The sequence below is a fragment of the Camelus dromedarius genome, chromosome 26 (genome assembly GCF_036321535.1).
Source record: "Camelus dromedarius isolate mCamDro1 chromosome 26, mCamDro1.pat, whole genome shotgun sequence".
NCBI classification, from domain to species: domain Eukaryota; kingdom Metazoa; phylum Chordata; class Mammalia; order Artiodactyla; family Camelidae; genus Camelus; species Camelus dromedarius.
Window position 1 is genome coordinate 15,176,412 of NC_087461.1, and position 25,916 is coordinate 15,202,327.

Consider the following 25,916-nt stretch of genomic DNA (forward strand, 5'->3'; position numbering starts at 1 on the left):
GACATCCAATTTTCCCAGTAGCATTTGTTGAAAGGTGGCTACTTCTTAAGCAACGATCATTTTAGTGGATGTTTCCAAAGTAGTTTGTTACTGTTTCAAAGGTCAAACAGATAATGATTAAGTTGTGCATCACTCAGAGGTAGATTTTGACCCCTCACAAGTTGAAGAGTACTGAAGATCTAAGATCATTTACATCCCCAAGGAGGAAAAAGTAACTTAGCCTTCTAGGGCAAAGAAGAAAGAACTGAAAAGTTGCAGGACGTTCCACAGGGCAAAGTACGTCTGCTTGGTTTGCTTTCTCCAAACTTCCATGCTCAGTTGGTTGGAGTGGCCTCCCTCCTACCTGACAACCTAGGAGGCTGGTGGGGAACATGTCCTCACCTCCTCTTTGGAGTTTGGTTATTCTGTTGACATTTGCTGAATCTTACAGTGAAGCTGGAGGACTTGCGCTGCAGAGACAAAAAAGAAATACTGACCTCGAACAGTAAGTAGACACAAGGATTATTCCTGCTAATGATCTAGGGTAGTTTCTCATCAGTTTTCACAAAGAGCCTGATAAGCAAAGGTGTAATTTCTCTCGAGGAAAACAATAATGTTAAAAACAAATAGGAAAAAAACAATTGGACTGATGTATGGAATTATCTTTTTATACACAAACTATTTATCATTTTGCAAATAAGGCGAGTATGCAATTACTAGGAGATGTCTCCAAGAAATTTGCAAAGAAAGTAATGGCAGGTCAGCGGGGGGGATTTGGTTCAGTAGACTAGAAAGCAAAGATGTATGCAGTCTACATTTATTCAGGGAGAAACTTTGTTCTTTAGACTTAAAAAGTATATATGATAATTCCTGTGGCATTCTCTGGTTTACATAGGCCTCGGATAGCTGCAGAGAGGGGAAACTTAGTGTTTCTTACTGGATCTGCTCAAAACATTGAATTTAGAACTGGATCCCTGGGAAAAATTAAATTAAATGATGAAGACGTTGGTGAATGTTTGCATCAGGTAATACATTGGAAATATATTGAGGTAGTTTTGTATATTCTTATATGGTTAGTTGATTGAATGGGTCTATGTGAATCTGTATTTTGAATCTTTAGCTCGGGGAACATAATTGGAGGTGAGACAAGTCCTTGTAAAAAAACAGTGCCCTAGGGTGAATAGTGGGTAGAGGGCATGGCTAATGGCTCATGGTGTAGATTGACATACTCTAGTCCAGAGAAGGTACAGATGGTAATACTGAGACCTCTTTACAAGGGGAGCAAGGATGGAGGGGAACCACAGAAAGGTGTGGATGTGACCAGTTTACTTTTGCCACAGAACAGAATTGGCTAATTATTTTCCTGCCTTATTGAGTGTTTTTAGTGCTCATTATTTACTGCATCACGTGGCATATCAGTCATAATGTTAGGAGCAAACCTTTAGAGCTTCTTATGGGCTGTCCACTGTGCCGAGTACTTTACGTGCATAATATAGCTCATCTAACCCTCAAGGCTGCCCTGTGAGGTTGGCTTTATTGTTACCCCATGTATAAGGCAGATAGAAGGGTTCTGCAGCAGCTCAGTAACTTGCCCAGGGACATATGTCAGATGGCTGAGCCAAAATTGAAAACCCCAGCAGTCTGATTCCAAGCCAGACCTCTTACCAAGGATTCTAAACTGTTATTATGGGGAAAATGCAAATGGAAAATTCCTTAATATATTGTTACTGAAAGGGTAAATGGAACTATGCCTTGGCTATTTTAGTCAGAAGTTTATTATACATGGCTTTGTTCTGATTTTTATAATAATGGATAAGACCTTAGAGCTTAACATAGAATATCCTCAAATTTAAAAATTTTATTCTTATATATGTGGTTTTTTTCACTAGCATTCTCTTCCTCCTCCTTCACCTTTTCAGCCTTCTTTCTCTTCTTCTTCTTTTGAAAATTAGATCCAGAAGAACAAAGATGATATTACAGATTTAAAAAGGGGTACAGTTGGTCTGCCTCAAAATATTTCTAGTCAAATCCATCAGCTTGATTCCAGGGTAAGTCTGGGGTCCTCATCAGTAGAGCAAGTGAGTTCTCCTTAAGGCAACATCATAAGTAACCATTCTGCAGCAGATATACCAACTCTGCATCCTCTTTGGAAAAGTGGTGTTAAGTATGGGCTTTTTGGTTGAACGACCCAGCTCTCATAGACGACGTAGAGGTGGTGATGGACAGAGGCTGGAAACACCGCGACACGAGCTTGTTGCAGAAGTGGCTTTTGCTCCGTGTCCTGATAGCCACCTTCCTATTGGTGAGGTGGGTGGATCCCTGTCACTTAGGAAAATTCCCAGAGTCACCATGTGCAGAGAAGCAACAAATCAACTTATCAATGGGTTGTACTTCTTTTAGGAAAGAATCCAGCATAATGGAAGAGAGTAGGAAGGAGATGAGATGAGAGGGCAAAGAGTAGGGAACAGTCAATGAGAAAAGGAACAAACAGATAAAGTGAGCCCCCAGCAGAGGGTAGCAGGAAAATACGTCACCAGTGTCACAGGGTAACGCTGCATGGGAACTGCGGCTAACGAATGTTTTCTTCTCCGCCCTGCCAGCTTGTGGATCTGGAGAGAAAGTTTCAGAGCTTACAGCAGGTAAGTCCCATTACTGCAAGGGACTAACCCCTTTCACTGGAGACACACTAGAATCGGTGGTGGAGTTGGTATCCTTTTCTTAAGGTGAATGGATGATCAATACTAAGGACTTTGCTTTTCCCATAATTTAATCCTCATCACAGTTTATGCTTCCCAGGATGCTCAGGGTGAGGAAACTGAGTCTTGAAGAAATGATGTGACCAGCCTGAGGTCACTGGGCATGTGAAGTCCTCTGCCTCTGAGTTCAGCAGTCTACACACTCATCCTCTTAAATGTCCCTTTTTAACCATGTTATCGTGGGCGTCCGTAGGCTAAAGCTGGTCAGCGCGTGGGCACCCAACTTGGCCGATGCTGGCAACAAGGACTCAGTTTTGAAAGGCCACATATTTTCTCTAACATTCAACTCAGAAGTCTAGGGTGTATCTCTGAATGGTCCAAATCTTCTTAAAAGTATATTGGCTGGTAGTTAACTTTGAACAATTTCTTAGAACAAATCTTCCATAACTTGACTACGTACTTGTAAACTGGTCCTTACAATTTCAGACTTCTTACCCCTTTTGCAGGGAGCTGGCATTTTTAAGACTTTCATGGAAGCTATGATATTCCACACAGAGAAATGCATAGAATGTCCCGATGTTTCAAATTTTGGATAAAAGTAAGGAGATTCCAGGTTAAGGATTCCAGTACTCTGAATATTCTTGATCTGTTTTTGATTCTGTTTCAAATGTCATCCTCTACTTTGGTGTTTTTAAATTTGGTCAGCAAGTTCATGTACTCTTTCTCCTAGTTTTGGTAACAAATTACCCTTTTAGCCTTTATCATTGCAGGAGGTAGTTGACTAGCAAGACACTGTGCTTGAGTTTTTGGTCTCCTAGAGTGCTTCTTTATTCCTACCAAAGGGCAAGAGCTGCAGGCCAAGGTCAAGTTAGCTCAGAATGTCCTCCCTCTCCCCACGCCTCCCCCAGGAAGAGCTGTTAATGATTTTTGAATGTAAGTGCCTTCAGGCCTTTGGATGGGGCAAGTGGTCTCTGGGTACTCCAGTCCCCACCACTCCCTACTGTCTTCCTCCTGGCTGCTCACGGATTCCACTTCCTGCTGGGCCTCCATAGGCTTCTGAGTTTTTAACCCCCAGGCAGTGTTGTTTTATCCACCAGAAAAACCTCTAATGAATTTGTGGTTCACTTTCTTAATGGTATCCTTTGATGCTCAGGGTTACTTGTGGTACTGGCACAAAGATAGACAGATTAAGGGAAGAAAACAGAATCTAGAAAGAGGTCCCCCACTCTACCATGCATGGTTATTTGACTTCTTACAAAGGTGGGGGACAATGGCCTTTGCAGTAAATGGTGCTGAGTCAGTCTGCTGCCCTCTGCCCTCAGATTCATCTGCAAATGAAGGGAAAGACTTGATTTTTCCCTGAGTAACCAAACAGTAAAAAAAAAAAAAAAAAAGTAAAGAATAATTTGCCCTTACTTTAATTTTTAAAACAGAGAATTAGACTGAGATTAGGTGAAATTAATAGGATAGCTTTCCTTGCATAATCACTTATCTTCTCTGAAGAAGTTCTCCCTGTCCTGAGGCATCACAGGTCTTACAAGATGGGAACTGGAAGCTGACATATGGCAGGATTCCCCAGGATCCACAGACAAAGGCGGGTCTGTTTGTGACTCTGGTCTGAAAGCAGTCATGTGAGCTCGGGATTGCAGGGTGCATCTAAGCCGCAGGCCACATTGCGAACAAAGAGGCTTGGACTGAAAAGGGTTCAGTTATCTTAACCCAGGGGAGGAGGGGTGGCAGCAAAAGATGATCATATTTCAAATGCTTATCTGGAGGCACCAGATATAAAAACAACAGCAGACGCAGCGGCATTTCCATTTCACTTTCTTAGCACAATAGAAATGTCCATGAGATTTCCACACCTGAAGTCTTTACCCTTGCCCACCAATGGATGTGTGTTGGGTGAACAATGCTTTCCCAAAGAACGGATGGGAATCCTGGCCCCTCACTCATGCCCCATCCCATCCGTGCTTAAATACATGTAAATAGCAAAGAAATCTGAATAGGATGGATAATATTAAATGCTTTTTGTTGTTTCAAAGAGAGTGGATTTGAAGAACTTAAGCAATTGATTTAAAATTTGGAAAAAGAACCTCAGTTGACTAGGAGTCAAATGTAGGGTGGTTTTTTTTTTTTATATGTATATATTTTTATTGAAGTGTAGTCAGTTTACACTGTTGTGTCAATTTCTGCTGTACAGCACAATGCAAACGTGGTGCTTTGTATACACCGGCACTGAAACGCAGCAAATGTGACTGTCTTGCTGACCATCCTGTCTTTGTTTCAGACCACTGAGCAAAAGGTTTGCAGCAGCAACCCCTGCCAACACGGTGGAACCTGCCTCAACCTCCATGGTTCCTTTTTTTGTATCTGTCCCTCCCAGTGGAAGGTGAGTCACTTGGTCTGGGGTTAAAAATGATGGTGAGTCAGCATCGGTGGTTTCCTGGGAGCCCTTCAGAATCCTATTTCATTCTCTGTCCAGGGTTTCCAGGATTCTGTGGTCTCCCAAATCAGAATGAATTATGGCATGAATGCCAAAAATCCAAACAGTGGCGAGCGTGATTATATAGCCCACTGCATGCGAAGCCCTCTTAAGGAGTGGTACACTTGATTGGACAACCACAGGGAAGGGCGTGATAATCCTGCTGACATTAATTGAAATTGTTCAGCATTGAGTGTACTAAACACATCTCGACCTAGCCCTGCCAGTTCTCCTGCCCTCTTCTGTTAACGATGGGAGTGCTATCTGACACGCGCGGTGAAGAAAAGTGAAGTGACTAGTCCCAGGCATAGCTCCACAGGGAAGTGAGGATGAGTTGGTAGAAGGAATTCTCTGGTGTGGCTGATGTGATCTTATGAAGAAGCTCTCTGGCTCTGTTGGGCCACCTCTGAGTTTCAGAGGAAGGATGACCTGAGGTCAGTTTTAACATGATGGCATTTGGCTTGACCGAGGGCTTCTTTCCTGCCTATCTGTCAATCCTCAGATGTATCATGTGAATATTGGCCCCAGAGGCCTCTGTGACCTGTGGCACCTGACTTTGTTCTCTGTATGAACGCAGGGTCCTCTGTGCTCAGTGGACGTTAACGAATGTGAGATTTACGCGGGGACACCGTTGGGCTGTCAGAACGGAGCCACCTGTATAAATACAGCAGGGAGTTACAGGTAACTTTTTCCTTTTTTTTTTTTTTTTTTTTAGCCCAATAAGTATTTATTTTTCATACTCATGGATCTGCATATTAGCCACGGTGGCTCTGCTCCAGTTGGGTTTGCATGTCTCATTCTTGGGCCTGGGCTGGAGGTGCCCCAGCTCCCTGGGGAATGTCCTTCTCCTGGCCAAGGTCAAAAGCTCCCAGAGAGTTGAAAAGAAACATATCAAGTCTCTGAAAGCTTTAGCTCAAAACTTTCACTTTTTCCTGTTTTTTAAAAAAAATTGGGGTGTATTTTTGAAGGACTAAAACATCCCGTGGTTAAGAGCATCTAAGATTAACTATCTGTAGTACCAGCAAAACTAGGCGCTCCACGAGGAAGCTACGTGGCACTTCTTTAACGTACACGTAGCTGTTTACTTAGATGAAGAAAAGCTTGTGTGACCTCAACGCAGATGAAGAAATCCTTTCTCTGGAGCCCCTGTGGAACTGGAAGAAGGCCACCCCCCCGTGGCTGGCGTAGAGAGTGAGGATGGTGCGGAGCGTGTGGATGGTGCGGTACAGGATAAGGCTGGAGATGCAGGAGTCAGAGCATCGAAGGGGCAGCCACTGAAGAAGAGCTTAACGAAGGAGAGGGAGACCCCACCATCCCAGCCAGCCACTGCTGCACTCATTCTGTAGATGAGAGAGCTGGCAGATTTAGTAAAGGTATCTCCGTTCAAGCACTATGTAAAATGTAGACCATCACCAGACCAGAGACGGAACTGAGGTTTTACAGCTAACTGTCCTTTCTCTCTTCCATTAGCCATCAGGCCCCTAACTGCATGCGGCTCCTGTCTTCTCTTCTGAATGACTCTGTCAGATGGCTTGTGTACAGCATTATCCCACTCAGCTCAGGCACCCCCCCTCTACAGGAAGTCTTCCCTTCCCTTAAGAAGCCCAGTTAGGCATCCCAGTCATTAAAGCTATATTGACTGATGCACCCTCTTGTCAATAATCAAGTCCCAAAGTTTATGGCAGGTCAATGTCAAACTTCCTTCTGTATAGTTCCTTGAAATCACTTTTAAAAAATCTTTAGGCATGATCTTTCCCCATAGTTTGGCTGGTCTCCTGTTTTCTGTGATTATTAAAAGATAAAGAAATTGGTTCTGTTATGGCAAATTCTCTCGGGCACAATCTCACTGGAGTAAAGAGCAATCATTTCTCTCCCCCCAGGGTCCCTGCTCTCTTGTTTTTCCCTTGGAACAAGATCCATTCTCTTCTTTCCAACAAAAAGGAATGCAGTAATTTTTTTTTTTTTTTGCCTTGTCATCTGTGAACACACTATTTTCTCCCAAAGTAGCCACAATCTTTCTCTTTTTCATTGATTTAGTTGATTCTTTTGTTCTTTTGATCTGATCTTAAAAATGTTTGCTCATTCCAAGTTACCAACTTAACTCATTCAAACTTCTGGTGGATACGTCTATAAGTTTGAGCAGTGTGCAACCCCCAAGTTAACCACCTCTCACTGAAATGAAGTATGTGATCCAAGAGCCTTTTGCTTTCTGGATTTTGTTTCTCATTTAAAGGAATCTCCTGATCCCTGCTTTCATAAACATGCAAACTTGGGCTGGATCCAGAATGCAGGTCTAATCTTTCATTCCCTTGAAAGCATTATCTCCTGATTTCTGTTTATGGGCATTTATCAGAGAAGATTTCTGCGTGGAGATATCGGTGGCAAAGAACTCCTGGCACTAATACGTCCCGCCTTCCTGATATCCAGGAATGTCCTGGAGATGAGAGCTCACTCTTGGTTTTTATTATCACTGTCTTCTTGAATCTTGAAGCCAACAGACTAACAAAGCCGTGCAGCCAAGGGCAGCGAGACCCATAGACCAAGCCAGAATGGTTTTCCCCACACAGACAAAACTGTATTTTCACCCCTGCAAAATGGAAAGGAAAAGAAAAAAAATTAACATGAGAATTTGCTGCATGTCAAGATTAGTTATTTGTCCCGATATGTGAGAGCGAGACAGACAAAGAGAGAGAGACACAGAGACACAGAGACAGAGACAGAGAGAGCAGAACCACTTTATTTGTTGAGAGCTGCCCAAACAGCAGATTCAACTTTACAAGGGCGACACTGAATCATCTTTCTTGCACGCTCCTGTAAAAGGAGCCCAAGGACTCATTGTGCTGACTCTGGAAGTGGTTTGGTTTCTTGTTTCTGCCATTCATATGCGGGAGGTGACTAGAGAGCACAGCATTTCAGTCTGGTTTCCTCCTCTTGATAAAGGGGATAGTTTAGGGAGCCTCATGAATTCCAGTTGATTATCTATGACCTAAATACTCCAGTTCAGACATACGATGAAGGCTTTGTGAAGGAATAAAAGAAAAATGTGGGTGAGCATAAGATTAAATGCTCGCCTTGTGGAATCTACGTGGCATGAAAGAGATCACTTACTCTCTTGAGTTCTGTTAATCATGTAAGGATAAATCCTTGTTAATCAGTAGCTTCCCTGAGACCAGAAACCCCCTCTGGAAACTTCATGGGGCACATGCTGAAGGAAGACTTGAGCTGCTGTTGAATAATCTGGATGCGAAGAAATGTGGTCACCATGGGAAGCATCTGTGTTGAGTCTGAAGCCTCCTTCAGCCTCTAATTCTTGGAGCCCATTTACTTGGGGGAGACAAAGCTGTCTTTATTTAAAAGGATTAATAATTTTTTTAATTAGAAGGACATCTGAAAGAGAAAGCACTAGGCAAATACTAGTTAATTGGAAGCCCCATTTCATAGAAAAATTTTTGGTACAAATTCTTTTTTAGGATAATGACAGTAGAGCAAGGAAAACAATGATCTGTTTCCTCCGGTTTCTGTGGCTCATGGTCTTGTCCCAAGTGCTCAGATAGCTAACAGACAATATTTTGCTGCTTCTCAAAAGTGCATTTGCCTTTTTTTTCTGAAGATTGATTCTTATTGTTTCCTGATTTACTATCAGTTTAAAACAGCCCCTGGGATCCAAATATGCCATGCATGGATGGGGTATGTTATATACTTCAGGCACAGAATCTAGAAGGCTTTTATAGAAAAAAAAAAAAAAAGTGGAATTTGTTGTTTTGTTTTCCTCTAGGAGCACAACGATGATTATATTTTATTTTATTTATTTTCATTCTTACCATTGGTGGATTTTAAAACCGGCTGAGGTTAAATGATGAGGATAATAATCTGGTTTCAGCTCAGATCATAGTTACGTATTAATCTGATTACCTCTTTTAGTTAGTCAGTTACATTAAAATTGAACCATGGACTCGAACGCAGTTAAACTATGACTTTGAAAGTATACGTGACCTCTTTTCCATTGCCAAATACACTTGCAGTGTTTTTGAAGACTGAAAAGCCCAGTTTTGTTTTGCTGGAACCAAATCAGCAATGGAAGGTCATTACAAAAGTGACTTCTGCAGGGAGGTGTACACTTCACTCCTCTTTTTCTTTAAAGGGACAGCTTGAAAACACATTTTGCATGCAAACACTGTGATGTTAAAAAGACAGGCAAAAATGGAAAGTCTTCAACTAACTCTCACTTTCAGAACGTGGGAATGTGACACGGAAAAACAATGGTACAGGAATAACGCTGACCAAGTTTTAATTCATCTTTTGCCAGTTGCTAATTCTGCGCCTTGGGCAATTTGAACCTTGCCAGTGAAGTGGGATTAAAAATACTTGTCTTCCAGGATCATAGTGAGGAAATTGCTAGTGCACTTGGCTTCCTTCCTCCCTACCTCCTTCTTTTTTCTCACATTATCTGAAATGAAAGAAGTATACTTTGTAGCTGTTTAAGGAAGCGTGTAGGATTAAAATCTACTCATCTCTCAATGACAATAGCAAGGGAGAGAGAAAGAGAGGATTTAACGGCAGGTCCTTGAACCAGAATCTCTCAAATCTCAAGTCCTTTTCCAATAGTAAAACACTTAGTGATGAGATAAACACAGTTTCCTGAGCACTTCCTAAAGGAAAATGCCTTTAGACCCCAAGGTGAAAACTGTGCTCACAGATTGCCATTATTATTTTACAAAAAAATGGGAGGCAGAGGGAGTGATGTTATTATGACATTGTCTAGGGTGAATAGTGAATAGGCTGAGTCAAGATTTAAACCTAGGCATTCTTGTCCCATGGGCTCCTGAATTCTCAGACATCTCATACACGATCGACTCAGAAATCTAGTTATAGTTGGTTTAAAGATTAAAAAAAAATTTTATTTTGGCAGGTGGAGGTGCTGATAAAATAAACTTTTATCCAGGAAGCCACCTGGATCAAATCCTCAAATGTGTTTAGAAATGGCCTATAGTTCTAGCATCTCTAAGAATCTAATAAAATTCTCTGAAATAATATTCTGGGTAAGGATGGGAAAGCAAAGAGGAAAGGAAAGAGAATATGAGAGGGGGAGGGTGTAAAGCGAGAGATGAGAAGCAGATAAATAGCTGTGGGGAGGGAAGGACTAACTAAGTTTCTTTTTTAAGTTTAATCATGGATTGCTATTAACCTGTGACCTTGTCTTAATGAGAAAGGCAACCTTGGAAGGCTCAGAAATGTAACTTCTTAGTGGACCAGCTTTTACACAATTATGTATCAATGTTGCAAATTGCATGGGACATACTTATCCCCCCAAAAGTATTCATTTATCTGAAATCCAAATTTTAAACTGGGCATCCTGTATCTTTATCTGCTAGTTCTGGCAACCCTCTGTGTGAGGGCCTGAACGATACCCACCATATTCTTCCTCTCCATCTCTGGCCACATTCATTGATCTGTTCTTCCTTAGAACCCACTTGGAGGAGCTGCCCCAGCAGCTGTTTCTGGGGCCCTCCATGGGGACACCACGCTCTGTGCCCAGAGTGTAGCTCTTGTTGCTTCTCAGAGAGCCAAACTCTCATTTTCGTCGCTGTCAATCACACGTTTGTTTTTACCCACGGACATCAGCTGAGCTCTTTGTGCCTCAATATGTGTTGTTAAAAGAACGTCCTGACCTGGCACAGTGACCCCTTTACTGAAACACTCAGAAACAAGTTCAAGGTCCATGGCCATACAGGTCCTTCTCATTCTTTGTGTCTGATCCTCGGCCCCAGTGGCCAGTTTCTTTTCTGAGGGCCAGTGTGGCTGGAGTCAGGCAGACAGTGACCTCTGGGCCGGGATCCCACTCCCAACACTGGTGCTCCAACAAGTGGAATTAAGCCTAGGGGGCTAGGGGACGCCTCTGCCCCTGCCCCTCCCCCAGCCACCATCCCACTCTGTCCTGGTTCCCTCTGTAGCTGGCAGTACAGACATAGAGCGAACAGCAACTTTGAGATGATGATAGCTTAAAACAATTGTATTTATTTGCTCTTTACTGAACTGAAATCTCAAAACACCCACCGCTAGCTTAGCTATCATGTAATAATTACATTGTGTGAGTTACAATGATCTAGGAAAGAAATGTTACTATGTTAATTACAGCCACGGATAGAAGTATTGCCTTCTTAGTATAATCATCATCACAGACTCTGAGACGCGGATATGCCATTGCCTGTGGGGTTATACAAGCTGAGAGAACATTTGGTGATTTATCTGTTCAGTCAAGGTCACCTGTGCTTACTCGTGGGTCCAGCTGGGTGGACAATGAACGGACTTGACGACCTCTCCCTTTCCCATCCGGAATGAACTCCAACCCCTTTAGTTTATAGATGCCTGACCTTTGAGAGTGCAGCTGGATGACCTGATATCAGAAGAATTTATAGCGGTAGTCATGCTTCTCTCACCCCATATTTGAGAAGATAACACATTTACTCAATCTGCCCCGTAAAGGGCAGAGTGATCTTCTTCCAAAACTCCAGCCAATAAATCTGGTTTGCTGGTTTATGATTCCACTGGAACATCACTGACCTGCAGTCGGAATTATTACTTTCTCTTTTTAATCGATGCTAAGAAAGCAGACACGCACTCTGAAGCACCAGCCGTGACTTTGTGCTCTTGTGCAACCAACAGTTGTCTCTGCTCCCCTGAGAACCACGGCCCCCAGTGTGCATCCAAATACGATGACTGTGAAGGGGGCTCCCGGTTGCACTGTGTCCACGGCGTCTGCGAGGATCTGGTCCGAGTGCAGGCTGGACAGGTGGGTCCCTTCATGGGTGGGATTCCTTGGAGGGAGTCCTGGTCATTAGCTCCTCATTATATGTAACTGTGAATGAGCAGGACCCTGTGGGGCTGCAGAGAGGAAGTCACCCTCTGCCCTTAAGCCGGACATAGGTGAAGGAGGAGATGAGAATTGTCCATCAATAAGCAGAAAGGGACCCAGAGGTTGATGTTGTTATGTACTAACTTTTTTATTATTCCTCCATGAATCTCCCTGTGAGACATGACCTTCTCTTGGCCTTGTGAGTTTTAACAGTGACAAGACATGGGGCCATAAAGGCCCGCCCTTGTTTGCAGCATGCAGCTTTAAGGAGTCAGGGTTTTTTTTTCTGACCCCTGAGCCCTGTGAGTGCTGAAGACTCTGTGAGCCCATTTCCCCAAGTGTCCCCTGTGCTCTGAGCCCTGATGACCCTGACTCCTGGCCCTCAAGGTCGCCCAGCCCTGGTCTGCTTGACCTTGCATGAGACCTTCAGGCCTTTTTTCTTAGTTCTATTTTTTTCCTACCCATGTGATGGAAAATGTTTCTCTTCCAACGACGGTGGGAGGGGGGATGTGGGTGGGACCTTCGAAAAGGAAACAAACAGAATTGATTTTGCAAGGTCTGTGCCTACATGGGTGTTTTTCCCTCTGAAAGCACAGCAGGCTGAGTCGATCGACTTTAATTATATTGACTTACAGCTCTTGACTGTTGTTGCTCTTTCCCTGGCTTCTTTGGGGGGCAAATTGTAGGTTTCCCTTACTCTGAAATAAAGTTTCTCTTTTTGCATGGTCTGGTCTAAATGCTTAATCATATGGGAAGAAAAGGAGCAGCTGCTCAGTTGGCCTCATGGAAATGAACGAACGTTAGAAAATAAACAGTTGGGGGCTCAGTGGGATTTGGAAGGCTTTTTTTCGCTCATTTTCTTGATTGTCTTTGTTCACACCCGGGTCATCCTGCCAGCCCAAGTACAGCTGCATCTGCGATGCTGGGTGGACGTCCCCCTCCAACAGTACAGCCTGCACGCTGGACACAAACGAATGCAGCCTCTGGCCTCCGCCTTGCTCATCACATGTGCAATGTTACAACACTCCAGGCTCCTTCTACTGCGGGGCCTGTCCGACAGGTACGTGGGGTGTGTCTGCATCCAGCCAGGGGTGCCCTGCTGGCCTCTGCAGGCCAGCCAGGTAAGACGCCGGAACCGATTTCCTTCCACTGCCCAAGGACAAGAAGACCCTTCTTAGCAGGTGTTCCAATCCAGTTTCATGTCCTGTTTCATTAACCCCCACTCCAGACCATCTAACTGGTTTAACAGTTCAACAGAAGTAATGGGAAATTTGTCCCAGCATGGCTAGAATCAGACATTGGGGCTGGGGTTGGCCACAGAGTTTGTGAGCTCACACACTTTATTGCTAGGGCCATCAGCTGACTAGGCTTGAGATCAAAAAGACACGTGCTCTAGTTCCACCTTTTGTACCAGCCAGATGTTTGTAAACTTGGGCAAATTGATCTCTGAGTGTCTTCACTACCGTCCAGTGGTCCTCACCTGGATGCGTTGTTTGAAGATCCTGGGGCTTTGCTATAAACAAGATGGTCCAGTTCCATCACAAACCCACAGAGGCCAAACCTCAGAGGGAGGTCACATGTCCAGTCATTGGGAACATGGACTCAGGATTTGACTGTGCTAGTCTGAGTCAAAGCTTAATGTTTTCTATGAGGTCATCATTATCCCATTAGGGCATACTGGCAGAGCACCCGCTCTGAGCCAGGCACTGAGCTGGGTGCACTGGTTAGCAATTGATCAGACAGCCTCAGAGGGTTTACAAGGCCTGTCTGCCCTCCTTGGGTGTTCTTAAAAAGTGGAGTACAAGACTGGAGTGACAGCAGCTGCTCTTTATGAAAACATCATCAGGGCATTGTGCTAGGCGACTTCGAATTCATGCAACTACAACAGAAACAAGAAATGGTAGGAATTAGTAGTATTCCCATTTTAAAATATAAGACCTTGAGCCTAAGAGAAGGTAAATAACTTGCCCAAGATCCAAGAGCTTATCAGCGGCCAGGATTCAAACTCAGGTCTGCTTGACCGTGGGTTAGAGCTGAGCTGCTGATTCTGTCTTGGCAGGGAACCCCACACACCTACTGCCTCATTTAAGGGTGTCCGGTTTAGTGACTTTCGTCATGTTGTATGTTTCGATCTTATATAACTGGAAAGAAATGGAAAAAAAACACGTCAAGAACTTTTCCCTCTTAGTTCTCAGGGGCAAGCGAATTTTGCAAATAATCACATTCTTAAAGATAATTTGCCAATGACAATCTTTAAAAACTAGAAATTGAAAAAGTCAATTATTTCCTGTGTAACTTGGGCAAACGCATTCTCATTTTGTTGTTGTTGTTGTTGTTGGAGAGGAAAAAGAGAAACGAAACCTTTTTGTTTGCCTGTTAATCACCTTATTTTTTCCTGACTATCAAAGCAAACTACGCTGCTTTTGAAATATAGAGAAACCATAAAAATACGAAAACAAAAACCAGAAAAAAATACATAGAACCACCGTTAATGTTTGAGGGGATATCCTTCCAGCTTTTTGCTGTGCACTCATTTCTTCACCTGCAAAGATGACCATTTTCTTACATTTTTAGAAGAGATCACTACTTAGATCAAAGAAAATAAATACTTTGTAGGATTTTAAAGTTTTAAAAATTTTAATCATTTGAATTATTAGTAATAAAACTCATAACAAGTGAATAAAAAGGTCATGTCCATCAAGTAAAATGCCATTCTCTTTCTCCCTCTTTAAGCTCATTCTTTTGATAAGTCCACTGCTTGCAACTAGTTCTCTCTCCTTTCTGCCTTTACTTTAACTCATACAGACACACACACCTAGATGTAGGTTTTGAAATAATCCTTTCCCCAAACTGAGATCCTAGCTCTGCATATCATTCTAATATTTGGTATCTTCAATTAAAATGCATAGGGGAAATTCTTCCAATGTGTGTGTGCATATTATTAAAAATAGCTTTTATTTTCCAGTGGTGTAGATGAGTCATAATATATTCAGCTCTGCCCCTGTGGACCATTGAGAGTTGTTTTTTTCCCCATTAAATGATGCTACAGTAGACATTTGCTTCTCTTCATCTTTTTACACTGGCAGTTTTATCATTGTAGAATAAGTTCTAAGAAATGGAATTGTTAGTCCAAAGGTGTGTATTTAAAAATTTTTAATGAATACTCTTTCCAAATAGGTTTGATTAATTTAACTTCTGACTAACAGCATATATGAGTACTCCATGCTCCCACCTCTTTGCTAGAATTTGATTATAAGTATTTAAAACAATTTTTGCCGATCTGATAGGTAGAGTATATCTCATTTTAATCTGTAGTTTCTTATATAGGTAAGCAGGTTTGCGTATGTTTTTGACTATTTGTATTTCTTCTTTGCTCACATGTCGGTACAGCTAACTTTTCAAATCTTCTGTTTTTCTAGGCTGGCAAGGAAATGGGTACATTTGTGAGGATGTCAATGAATGTGAGATAAATAATGGCGGTTGTTCCGTGGCTCCACCTGTCGAGTGTGTAAATACACTGGGATCTTACCACTGTCGTTCCTGTCCGCCAGGTGCTACACCAAATTTCCTGATAACCATCATAGATAAAGTATACGTTTGAAAACAGGATCTCGGGTTCTATTTTAAATATGACTTCCATCTAAGGAGACGAACTGAATGGTGCAAAAATCCTTACTTAACTTACGGATTCAGGGCACATTAGTATAGTCAAATTATAAGAAAGAAATAAAAAATTTTTTGAATATCAATGGAGAACAACAAGCCTTTACAAACTGTGAAATACTCTATTGAGATAATGCAGAATTTGACAGATTTTTCTCTATGGATCACAGACCTACCGTTCCCACAAATAATTTATTAATATAATGAACTCATTGGATGTTTTCCATATAAAGTTTACTAAATTATAGACATAATAGTGAACATATCATACATGTTAGTTTCCCTTCTCTTCCAGAAAGAAGCCATGACTACTATTCACTAATCTAAACTGAATTACTATCCAAGAAGTTCAGGGAGTTCTAAGGGATAAACTGAAATCCTATATGTTTTATTAACAAGAAACAACAGTACTTTGGACTTCTACAATAATTTAGCTCCAAGATCTTCAAAGTCACTGTAATTTAAAAATGTCGACTTCCTTAGTGTCCACAATTTCTAAGTCTACCAGTAGTTTCATATATCTTTTTATTTTTATTTTTGTCATAAGAAACAACACAGAACATTATTTCTGAAGTCAGGTTCTTACTTCTTGTTGTTCCTTTGTCTTAACTATGGAATTTATTCGATGGCACATTCTCTTTACATTGTCTGTTTTGATGACAGAAGATCTCTGGTTGGCCTGGTTCGTGACATTTGGTTCTCAGGTGGGGATTCTTCTTCTTGCGTATTCCTAACAGCATTTTTCATGCCCCTGCTCTTGCTGTGATCAGGGTACCAGGGCGATGGAAGAGTGTGCACACTCATAGACCTGTGCTCGGTGGATAACGGAGGCTGCCACCCACTCGCGTCTTGCTCCTCCCTTCTGGGTAATGACTCATCTCTCCCTCTGGTTTTGGGTCTTTTAACATCAACTTCTAAAACAAATCAGCATTTTAAAATCAAGATCCTCTATGTTCAAAATTCTTACTTTGATCTTCAAACTAAAAATTAATCCATGTTATAACACTCTACATTGAGATTCTTTTTTTGATGCAGTAGACTATGCTCTTTTATGATCTACTCTAAATTTTGCAATTATTTCCCAAGATAATAAAGCCAGCTGGTTGATCCATGACTGTATTCCAGCAGGAAGGAGAAAGGGAGACAGGAAGACCTGTCAATTCTCTTAAGGACTCCCCTTTCTATGCCTTTGGTCTGAACTAAGTGTAGTGGCTAAGCCTGGCTGCAAGGGAGTCTGGGAAATATAGTCTTTGTTTCAGGCACTCATGCCCCTAGTTAAAATAAGGAGGTCACTACTAAGTAAGGGAAAATGGACTTAGGGTGAAAAACCAACAGGATCCGCCATGTTGCATGAAAGAAATTTCACCACCTGTGTGTACTGCTAAATTTTCTCCCAAATATGTATCCACTTGTATACTCATTAGTAGTGTGTGAAAATATACATTTATCCCACTCTTGACCATAATGGATACTATAGTTATTTTTCATTTTGCTCAATTTTATAGGCAAAAATTGCCTTCTCATTATTTTAGTTTTGACTTAGTAATTTTTGATTCTCAGTAATTAATAATGAATACTTTTCACATATTTGCTGGCCATTTAAAAATATTTTTCATGTCCTTTGATCATCCATCTGCTTTACTGACCTGTAAAATTAAATTTTGTGCTGTGAGGATATTATCTTGCTATCTTATGTGATACGTGTACTTTCCTTTCCTAAAAACAACAAGTTGTTTTTATTTTAATTTTTCTATTTAGAAGTTTAAACTTTTAGTGTAGTCAGAAAGGTGAATCTTCTCTTTTAGAATTTCTCCTCTTAGAATTAGGCCTTCGCCACCAAACTCTTTAAAAATAACCAAGTAGCAGGTCTTTCATACTTTTATTTATTTCTAATACTAAAATCTTTGATCTTTTTGAGATTTATTTTTATCTATAGCATCACATAGAGATCTGGTTTGAAATGGGTGGCCCCAAATGCATTTATTGAACAATCCTTTGTTCAGTATCCCTTGTACCACATCCCTTTTATTTCGAAGTACCCCTTTTATTTTTACCAACTTGCCATATATATGTGCATATATATATGTGTGTGTATATAAATATGTATGACATTTAAATATTTATTAAATGATTAATGGCATATGGAAATGGCTAGGAGTGTGAATTCTAGAAAAAGACTGGATTTTAATTTTTCCCTTGGCTCCACCGTATTCTAGCTGTGTGTCCATGATCAAGACACTTAATTTCTCTGTGCATTGTCTTTATCTGTAAATGGAGTTTACAATGGAAGATTAAGTTAGTCAGTATATGTACAGGGCACATATAGCAGATACCATCCTCATAAGAATAGTCTTTGCTGCTGTCAACCCCTCCATGAAAAGACGCTCCCCTTTCCCTTGGTGTATTTCACATCTGTGCACAACTCAGAACCATGACCTATGGACTGACAGCGCCAGCATCACTCTGTAAATAGCGTAGTGAAAATGTGTCATGTCTTTTTTACTTTTAAGATTGAAAACTAGAAAAATAAAGGTTCTAATATTTCCTTCTCATACCTCATCTTGTCTGCCCTGGGAGATTGATAGACTTCGGTGATTCCTGGTCTAGAATGCAGAGCCTGAGGTTTGCTACAGGGTCTAAATGGAGGAGACCTGTACTTACACTTCTGTTTTTATCTCTAAACAGGTTCCTTCCCTCTCTGAGGTTTGCTACGGGGTCTAAATGGAGGAGGCCTGTACTTACACTTCCGTTTTTATCTCTAAACAGGTTCCTTCCCTCTCTGCGCTTGTCTCCCGGGTTACACTGGAAATGGTTATGGGCTGAATGGATGTGTGCAACTCAATAATACTTGCCTGAGTCACCCTTGTTTAAATGGACAATGCATTGTGAGTCCTTCATTCCTCCTAAGGAAACTGAGTACTGGAGAATCATTCTAGTTTCACTTCTGTGAAATATGTTTTCTATGATTTATGAATTTAAAGGTAATGATTCAAGCTGAAGATAAGGAATGTCAATAACTTTCAGATAAAAGGTAGGCCACAACTCTAGTTCCCAAGAAGAACCAGTGAGTCAGTTCATTGCTTTGTCTCAGTGATTTACAAAGTGGTAAAACAAAACCTACAGTGGGATCCAAATAAAGCTGATTTCTTATACTTTGCGTTTACCATTTAAACAAATTAATCCGAGTTAGGCTATTGGAAGATGTTTATGGTTCAACAGCTTCCGCATATTATACATAGCACTGCTTTTCTTTATTACTTGGGTTGATTCAAGTTGATCATCTGTCCCTTTGTTGTGTGACATTACGTTTCTTCTTTCCTTAGGAAACAGTCTCCGGTTATCTTTGTAAGTGCGAATCAGGTTGGACTGGTGTCAACTGCACAGAAAACACTGACGAGTGTCTGAGCAACCCTTGTTTGAATGGGGGAACCTGTGTCGACAGCATTAATGCTTTCAGCTGTGAATGCACACCTTTCTGGACCGGATCTCTCTGTCAGGTTCCCCAGCAAGGTACGCTCAGCATCTCCTGTACCAGAGATGCTCACAGCTTAGAAGTATCATCCCTGAGTGAGTCCTGCTGCCAATTCCTCTGCTGAACCTGCTTTCTTGTCCAGTTGCTCCAAGGTTTAGAACTAAGCCTTTCTTTGCAGAAATGGTATGAAATTCACAAGGTAAATATTTATTTCAATTTAAGCCATAAGAACCTTTTCCTCAAAGGAAAAATTAAATTCACCTTTGCCATTTTCATTATGTCCATTTTGAAAACAAAATATGCAGAAGTGGTTTAGTTTTTTCTAAGGGAGAGTTTTCCCTACAGCAGCCATTTCATTTCCCTGGAATATTACACATAATCAAGTCACTCTCCGGCTCTAGAATGTACAGTGGCTCCCTGTTGCCTCTTGAATAAAGATTGGGGCTGTTTTCAGTCATCCTTTATAACCAGCTTCACCCTGTCCATCTAACCTGATTTTTCACTGGTTCCCTAAAAATACTTCCTTTCAAGCCAAACAGCTTTCCTTATCACCTGACCCCATGTGCCCCAACGAATATTTCTGCTTTATTCTGTGTTCCTTTATTCTGGAAATATCTCTTGCCAAACTTATCCAAATTCCTTCTTTGCTTCCCATCCAAATGTATCTGCCCCTCAAGAGTACTTCATATTCAACCTCCTTCCTAAAAACCTCTTGTGACGACGTCACGCCTTATCAGATATGCACATTTCTGGAGATGTTACTATGTGTTTAGGACAACAGTAGACCCTGTGGAGAGATAAGGAACCAGGAAGTATTGTCTCCATGTATTATCTGCTTATCTTCCTGTTGAGGAGACAAGACTAATACAAAACGGCTGAGAAGAGACAAGAACTAAAGAAAAGAACTAAATTGTGTGGGCAGAGGTAGAGGAAACACCGAGAGGCCGAGGAAATTCGGGGGGGGGGGATGGGATATCAACTAGACTTGGAACACGAGGTGGGATTTGGGTGGATGCTGAAGGAAAAAGAAGTCAGATGAGAAGAAAGAACGGCAGGGCTTTTGTCTCCAATGTTCATTACTCAGACTTCTCTGAATGTTTCAGCAGCAGGGTGAGAGTGGCCTTAGCCTCTTTCTTTTCAGAGTCTGAAAAGCAGAGTTCGTCTCCTTTTCTTTGCAGTTTGTGGAGGGTCCCTCTCAGGGATGGAAGGAAGCTTCAGCTACATGAGCCCTGATGTTGGTTACGTTCATGACGTCAGCTGCTTCTGGGTCATCCGAACTGAAGAGGGAAAGGTAAATACAGTATCTCCTGTCCAAATGTACATTTCATCTAGATACATGAATGTGTAGTATGTCATGTGTGTGTCACACAAAATACATGCAGTGATAGTCCAGCTATCATTACTGATGACTTTCCAGGTGTCACGCTTTGGGTTAAGTATTTTACGTCCCTTGCTCTAAACCTTAAACACTAACTCTTTGAGTTAAGTACTAGTATCCTCATTTTATAGAAGAAATAATGGAAACTATGAGAAGCTAAGTGATTAAAAAAAAACAACTCTTTAGCTGGTAATTGGACTAGTTGGATTTCAAAGTCACATTGGTCTTTCAGAGTCCATGCTTGGCCCAGTACGGACGCTTCTCTACATGGATGGGCTGACTGCAAGCCTGTAATGTTGTCACTGAGACAGCCGCGATCACTCAGGGTTATGTGGATTCTTATGCAAAAATGGGGCTGCTATTAAGATGGTTTTCTTAATGACGTCTTCTCTGTGCCATTGCTTGGGCCCGTGTGCGATGATCGTTTCTTCACGTATATGACATCATTGTATTTTAACTCTTATCACCCTGAAAAATAAGAATTATTATCCCCATTTTACATACGAGGAAGAGCAGCTGAGAAATTGGTCCAGGGGCACGTGGTTTGTCAGTGACATGCAGGGACATGAACCCAGGCCCTTCGCCCCCAGTGAATGAATGAGCTGCTACACAAACACTCTGCAAATTAAGATTTGGGCCCGAGGTTTTCAGTGCTTTCATCCCCACCATGAATTACTCAGACTCTTCCAAATATTTCTTTCTCATTAAAGTTGTGTATCTAAATAGCTAAGGCTTTCCCTTGAAATCCTATTAACTTTTCCCAGCAAGCTAATGTTGCAAAGGTCATTGTACAAGGTCAGAAATATTTTTTCCCTTGAGGAGTGAGGATTCTTTGAGGCCTGGTGACCCCACAATAGAATAAAGTCAATCTTCTGGTGGCTATGTAATGTGAATTTCCTTCCGTCCATTTAGTTTTCATGAATTCTATTTCCTGACATTGAAAACACTTTTCTTTAAAAAAAAAAAAGAAAAGTCATTTTGTGAAAAAATTTTAAGGCTCTTATTATCAATTTGTAAAAATCTTCATGCAGTTTTTCTTGATAATTGTGATTTTATATCTTCTTATCCCCCTCACAGTTTACAAAATACAGTGGAAATTATACTGAAATAGTTGAATTCATGAACAGTTATTTGATTTTTATTGAAATTGCTTCAAGGCGAAAATGATGTAATGTTGGGTAACAGATCTTAAGAACGCCCGAGCAAAGAGCTTCAAAATCTCCTGATACCCTCTTTCATGAGATGAATATTGTGGTTTTAGATCATCATGGAAATTAAATTCAACAGCCCCCTTTTGGTAGCTTGGCTATTTTAAATGAAGTTGTTAGTACTGAATTTTTTATGTTTCATTAATTATGTTATAATTAATTATATAATTATGTATACAAGCAACTATATAATTATGCATATAGTTAATGATATAATTATGTCTATAATAACTATAAATTATTATAATTGATAATTATATGTTTAATTATTTTATCATTTATATTTAATTATATATTATATAATTAATATATTGATATTGATATCAACACATCCCTTAATAATTATTATTATAATAAAAACTAATTATATATTTAATTATTTTATTATTTATATTGAATTAATTATATATTTAACTATGCACTTTCTAACATTTTAATCTGGGGACACATATTTATGATTATTATCACCTACTTGCATAGTCAGAAATCTTCATATTACCTTTCCCCTAATGTCTGCTCTCGGTATTACTCATCTCCACCAAAGACTAGCGTCCTTTACACATGCCTACACCATGCCTACTGTCTACACTTGAGGTTGTCTATCCAGGCTGAGCATTAACTGAGAGGTTCAGAGACCCCCCCACAAGGAATCAGCATCTCAGGGGTTCGGTGACGAACTGTGTGTATGCTACACGCTACAGGTTATTCGTCATTAAATTCAAGGTCAGTTTTTCAAATGTCCACTGTATTTTACTGATTTGGAAGTGTTGTTTGCTATACATTTGGAGTGTCTTTGTTTAATGAACTTGCCAGTTTCATGAAATCTAGATAAATCTATTTCATTAACCCACTGAGTAACAACTCAATGAGTACAAAATTTCAGCTACGTTAGGTGAATAGTTTCTAGAGATCTGTACAGCAGAGAAGGCCTATAGGTAACAATGTAGCATTTTGCGCTTCAAACTTTAAGAGGGTAGATTTCATGTTGTGTTCTTACCACAAAAAAGAGAAAGAGAAGAGAGAATGAGAGAGGGAGAGGGACAGGAGAGAGGGAGACAAGGAGCCCCTAGAAGGTGTTGGACATGTCTGTTCATTGACTGCAGTAATGGTATCACATGTGTTTATGTCTGGCCAAACTCCAAACATTAAATATGTGCAGTTCTTTACGTACCAATGACACCTAAGTAAAGCTGTTAAAAATCTATTTCATCAATATTAAGATGTTTGATATAAGCAATTTTTTAACACAAGTCATTTAATATGTAGAATTATCATATGTGCTTGTGGATAATTAAGAAATGATGTATTGCTTCTTGAAAGCAATTCAGTAATAAATGCTTCCTAGTTAGTAGGAGAAATACTTTAGAATTAACGTAGAAATAAAAACGAATGTCCTATGACCTTTCTGTTTTTAGGTGCTGCGTATGACTTTCACGTTTTTCCAGTTAGAATCAGCAAACAATTGTCCACATGAGTTTCTTCAGATTCACGATGGCGATTCCTCCGCAGCATTTCAACTTGGACGGTTCTGTGGCTCCAGCCCCCCTGACGAACTCCTCAGTAGTGACAATGCCCTCTATTTCCATTTCTATTCTGAACATTTAAGAAACGAGAGGGGCTTTACAATAAGATGGGAAACACAGTCACCAGGTAAGTGTCTCCATGGAGAGAAATAAAGCAGCCTCTTGAGGTTATTACATTTTCTTGATCTGTATTAGACTTCTGGATACATGAGCTGTTTTGGGATGGAGTGATAGATTATTTTGATAATTATTTTTAAATTAAATAAATCTAAGATGAATTAGACTTTCATTTTGTGTTCAGAGATAATATAACCTAGATGAAATGGAAAAGTTTAAAAAAATGAGTCTTAAAGCATCTCTTATGAAATTTCTGCTAGTGAAATATTGCAGGGATGCTGTGAGGACATTGCCTGCTCCTTCATTTGGGGTTTTTTATCTTCATGTCATTTGATGACTTGTTCTTTTTGTGGTATTTTGGTTTTGGTGCTTTTTTTTTTTCAAACTTTTTTACTATGAACTTTTTAAACATATAAAAAAGTAGAACAGCATACCAAAACTCCAGTTTATTCATCAATAAATCTGTGGATTTATTTCTGGAATTTCCCATCTTTTCTGTTGGTTTATTTATCTATCCTTGTGTCACACTGACTTACCTACTGGAGCTTGAAATCTCGTGGTGTCAAACCTTTTTGTTCTTTTGAAATATGCTAGATCTTTTTACATTTTCACATAAATTTTGGAATGAACTTGTTAATTTTCCCCAACAATCTACTGGGATTTTGTTGGCATTGCGTTGAGTATGTAATCAATTTGGGATGAAATGAATTCTTAAAAATATTGACCCTGCCAATCCATGAACATGGACTATCTGTATATTTACTAATTTAGTGATGGTTTACAGATTTCAGAGCTTAAGTATTCCACACTTTTTATTAGTTTTTCTCCCCCTAGATATTTGATATTTTATGCTATGTTAAATGATATTATTTTTCTAAAATTGTGTTTTTCATTTGTTGTTAGTATATAGATATATTCTATGTATAAATATTTTTAAATATTTGGTTTTGAATCCAGCCATATTGCTAAGTTCATTCATAAATTCTAGTCATTTTTTTGATAGATTCTTTGGATTTCTCTATACACACAGTTATGTTATCTGTCAATATGTTATGTTTTTCTACTTCCTTTCCAATCTTTGTAACTATTATTTCTCTTCCTTGACTTATTTAATACAATGTTGAATTAAAGTAATGGAGTGGGTATCATTGTCTTGTTTCCAGCTTCATAGGGAAATATTCAATGTCTCACCTTTTAATATAAAGTTTAACTGTAAGTTTTTGTAGATAACTTTTATCAGATTAAGGAAGTTCACTTTGAATTTCTATTGCTGCATAACAAATTACCTATGAATTTAGTGTTGTAGAACATTTGTTACTTTATTATGTTTCCGTTTTTGTGGGACAGGAATTTGGAAAGGGCCCAGCATAACAATTATCACTTGACCTCTTAAGCAGTTAAAATCAGATATTGGCTGGGACTGTAGTCATTTAAAAACTCAACTAGGCTGGAAATCCAAGATGACTCACTCATACGGCTAACAATTGATGCTGACCTTTGGATGAGAATTCAATCAGGCTGTTGACATGATTGCCTATGTGTAGCCCCTCTCGGATGGTGCTCTTAGAGCAGTGGAACTTCTTTCATGGTAATTGACTTCTCTCAGAGCAAGTATTACAACACAACCAGGTGGGTACTGCCTGGCTTTTATTGGTCTGTCCTTGGAAGGTCATAGCGTGTTATTGCTGCTCTACTTTTATTTGGTTGAAGCAGTCACAAGCCCACTCAGATTCAAGAGGAAGCGACATAGACCCCCACCTTTCAATGGGAGAAGTGTCAAAGAATTTATGAACATTTTTACACCATCACACCTTTTATTACTAGCTTGCTGAGAATTTTTATTATGGATGGATATTGAAACATATTAAATATTTTTCTAAATCTGTTGAGATGATCACATGGTTTTCTCCTCTGCTTCTGTCACTTTCCCTCTCTCCTTCTGGGACTCAGATCACACACAGAGGTTTTGGCTTTGTCTCATAGTTCTTATATTTTCTATTAGTCTTCAGTCTTCCCCTGTGCATATGCAGCCTAAGATTCAGCTAAGGACCCAAGGAAACTCCTGTAAAGTTTTTGGTGCTATTTTCATGCAGCTGCCTTCTCTGCAATACCCTGCTCCAAGATCCCAGCCACTTCAGTAGCCCCCAATTCTGAGTTGTTTCTTTCACCCAGCAAGAATCTTGCCACTGTGTGGGCCCCACTGCCCTGCACTGCACTGCGGGAAATGCGCCTAGGGAGACATCTGGGGTAAATGGGGGACTTAACACATGTGCTTCCCTTCTTTCAAGGATCACAGTCCTTTGCTATTTGCTGCTCAGTGACTGAAAACAATAAAAACTAAAGCAAGCAAACAAGAATTATTAATGTTAAATATTAGCATTAAAATATTAATCATCGTTCAAATTTATTTGTTAAAGAAACTGGGTTGTTTGTCTTGTAGATTATCTCACATTGTGGATTTTGTTGTTTCTATCCCATGTGCCATTTATCATGTTGTAAATGGGGTAGTTAGATCAGGAGGTTTAATCAAATTCAGGCTTTTTTT

General features: G+C 40.2%; 1 protein-coding gene across 2 annotated transcripts in view; it reads left to right on the forward strand.

The window, feature by feature from the left end:
• Positions 1-239: 239 nt before the first annotated feature.
• CUBN (cubilin) overlaps positions 240-25,916 on the forward strand; it is a 273,783-nt gene continuing 248,106 nt past the window's right edge. The window contains exons 1-14 of one of the 2 annotated variants that reach the window (XM_064479416.1): positions 240-484; positions 875-1,004; positions 1,932-2,027; positions 2,580-2,618; positions 4,963-5,064; positions 5,735-5,838; positions 11,821-11,947; positions 12,908-13,070; positions 15,430-15,561; positions 16,444-16,539; positions 18,440-18,558; positions 18,997-19,183; positions 20,324-20,436; positions 23,147-23,381. In XM_064479416.1, the coding sequence (XP_064335486.1) occupies positions 372-484; positions 875-1,004; positions 1,932-2,027; positions 2,580-2,618; positions 4,963-5,064; positions 5,735-5,838; positions 11,821-11,947; positions 12,908-13,070; positions 15,430-15,561; positions 16,444-16,539; positions 18,440-18,558; positions 18,997-19,183; positions 20,324-20,436; positions 23,147-23,381 (1,756 nt within the window). In that variant the 5' untranslated portion in view covers positions 240-371. The remainder of the gene's footprint in view (positions 485-874; positions 1,005-1,931; positions 2,028-2,579; positions 2,619-4,962; positions 5,065-5,734; positions 5,839-11,820; positions 11,948-12,907; positions 13,071-15,429; positions 15,562-16,443; positions 16,540-18,439; positions 18,559-18,996; positions 19,184-20,323; positions 20,437-23,146; positions 23,382-25,916) is intronic. The other variant, XM_010992039.3, reaches the window with a different exon arrangement.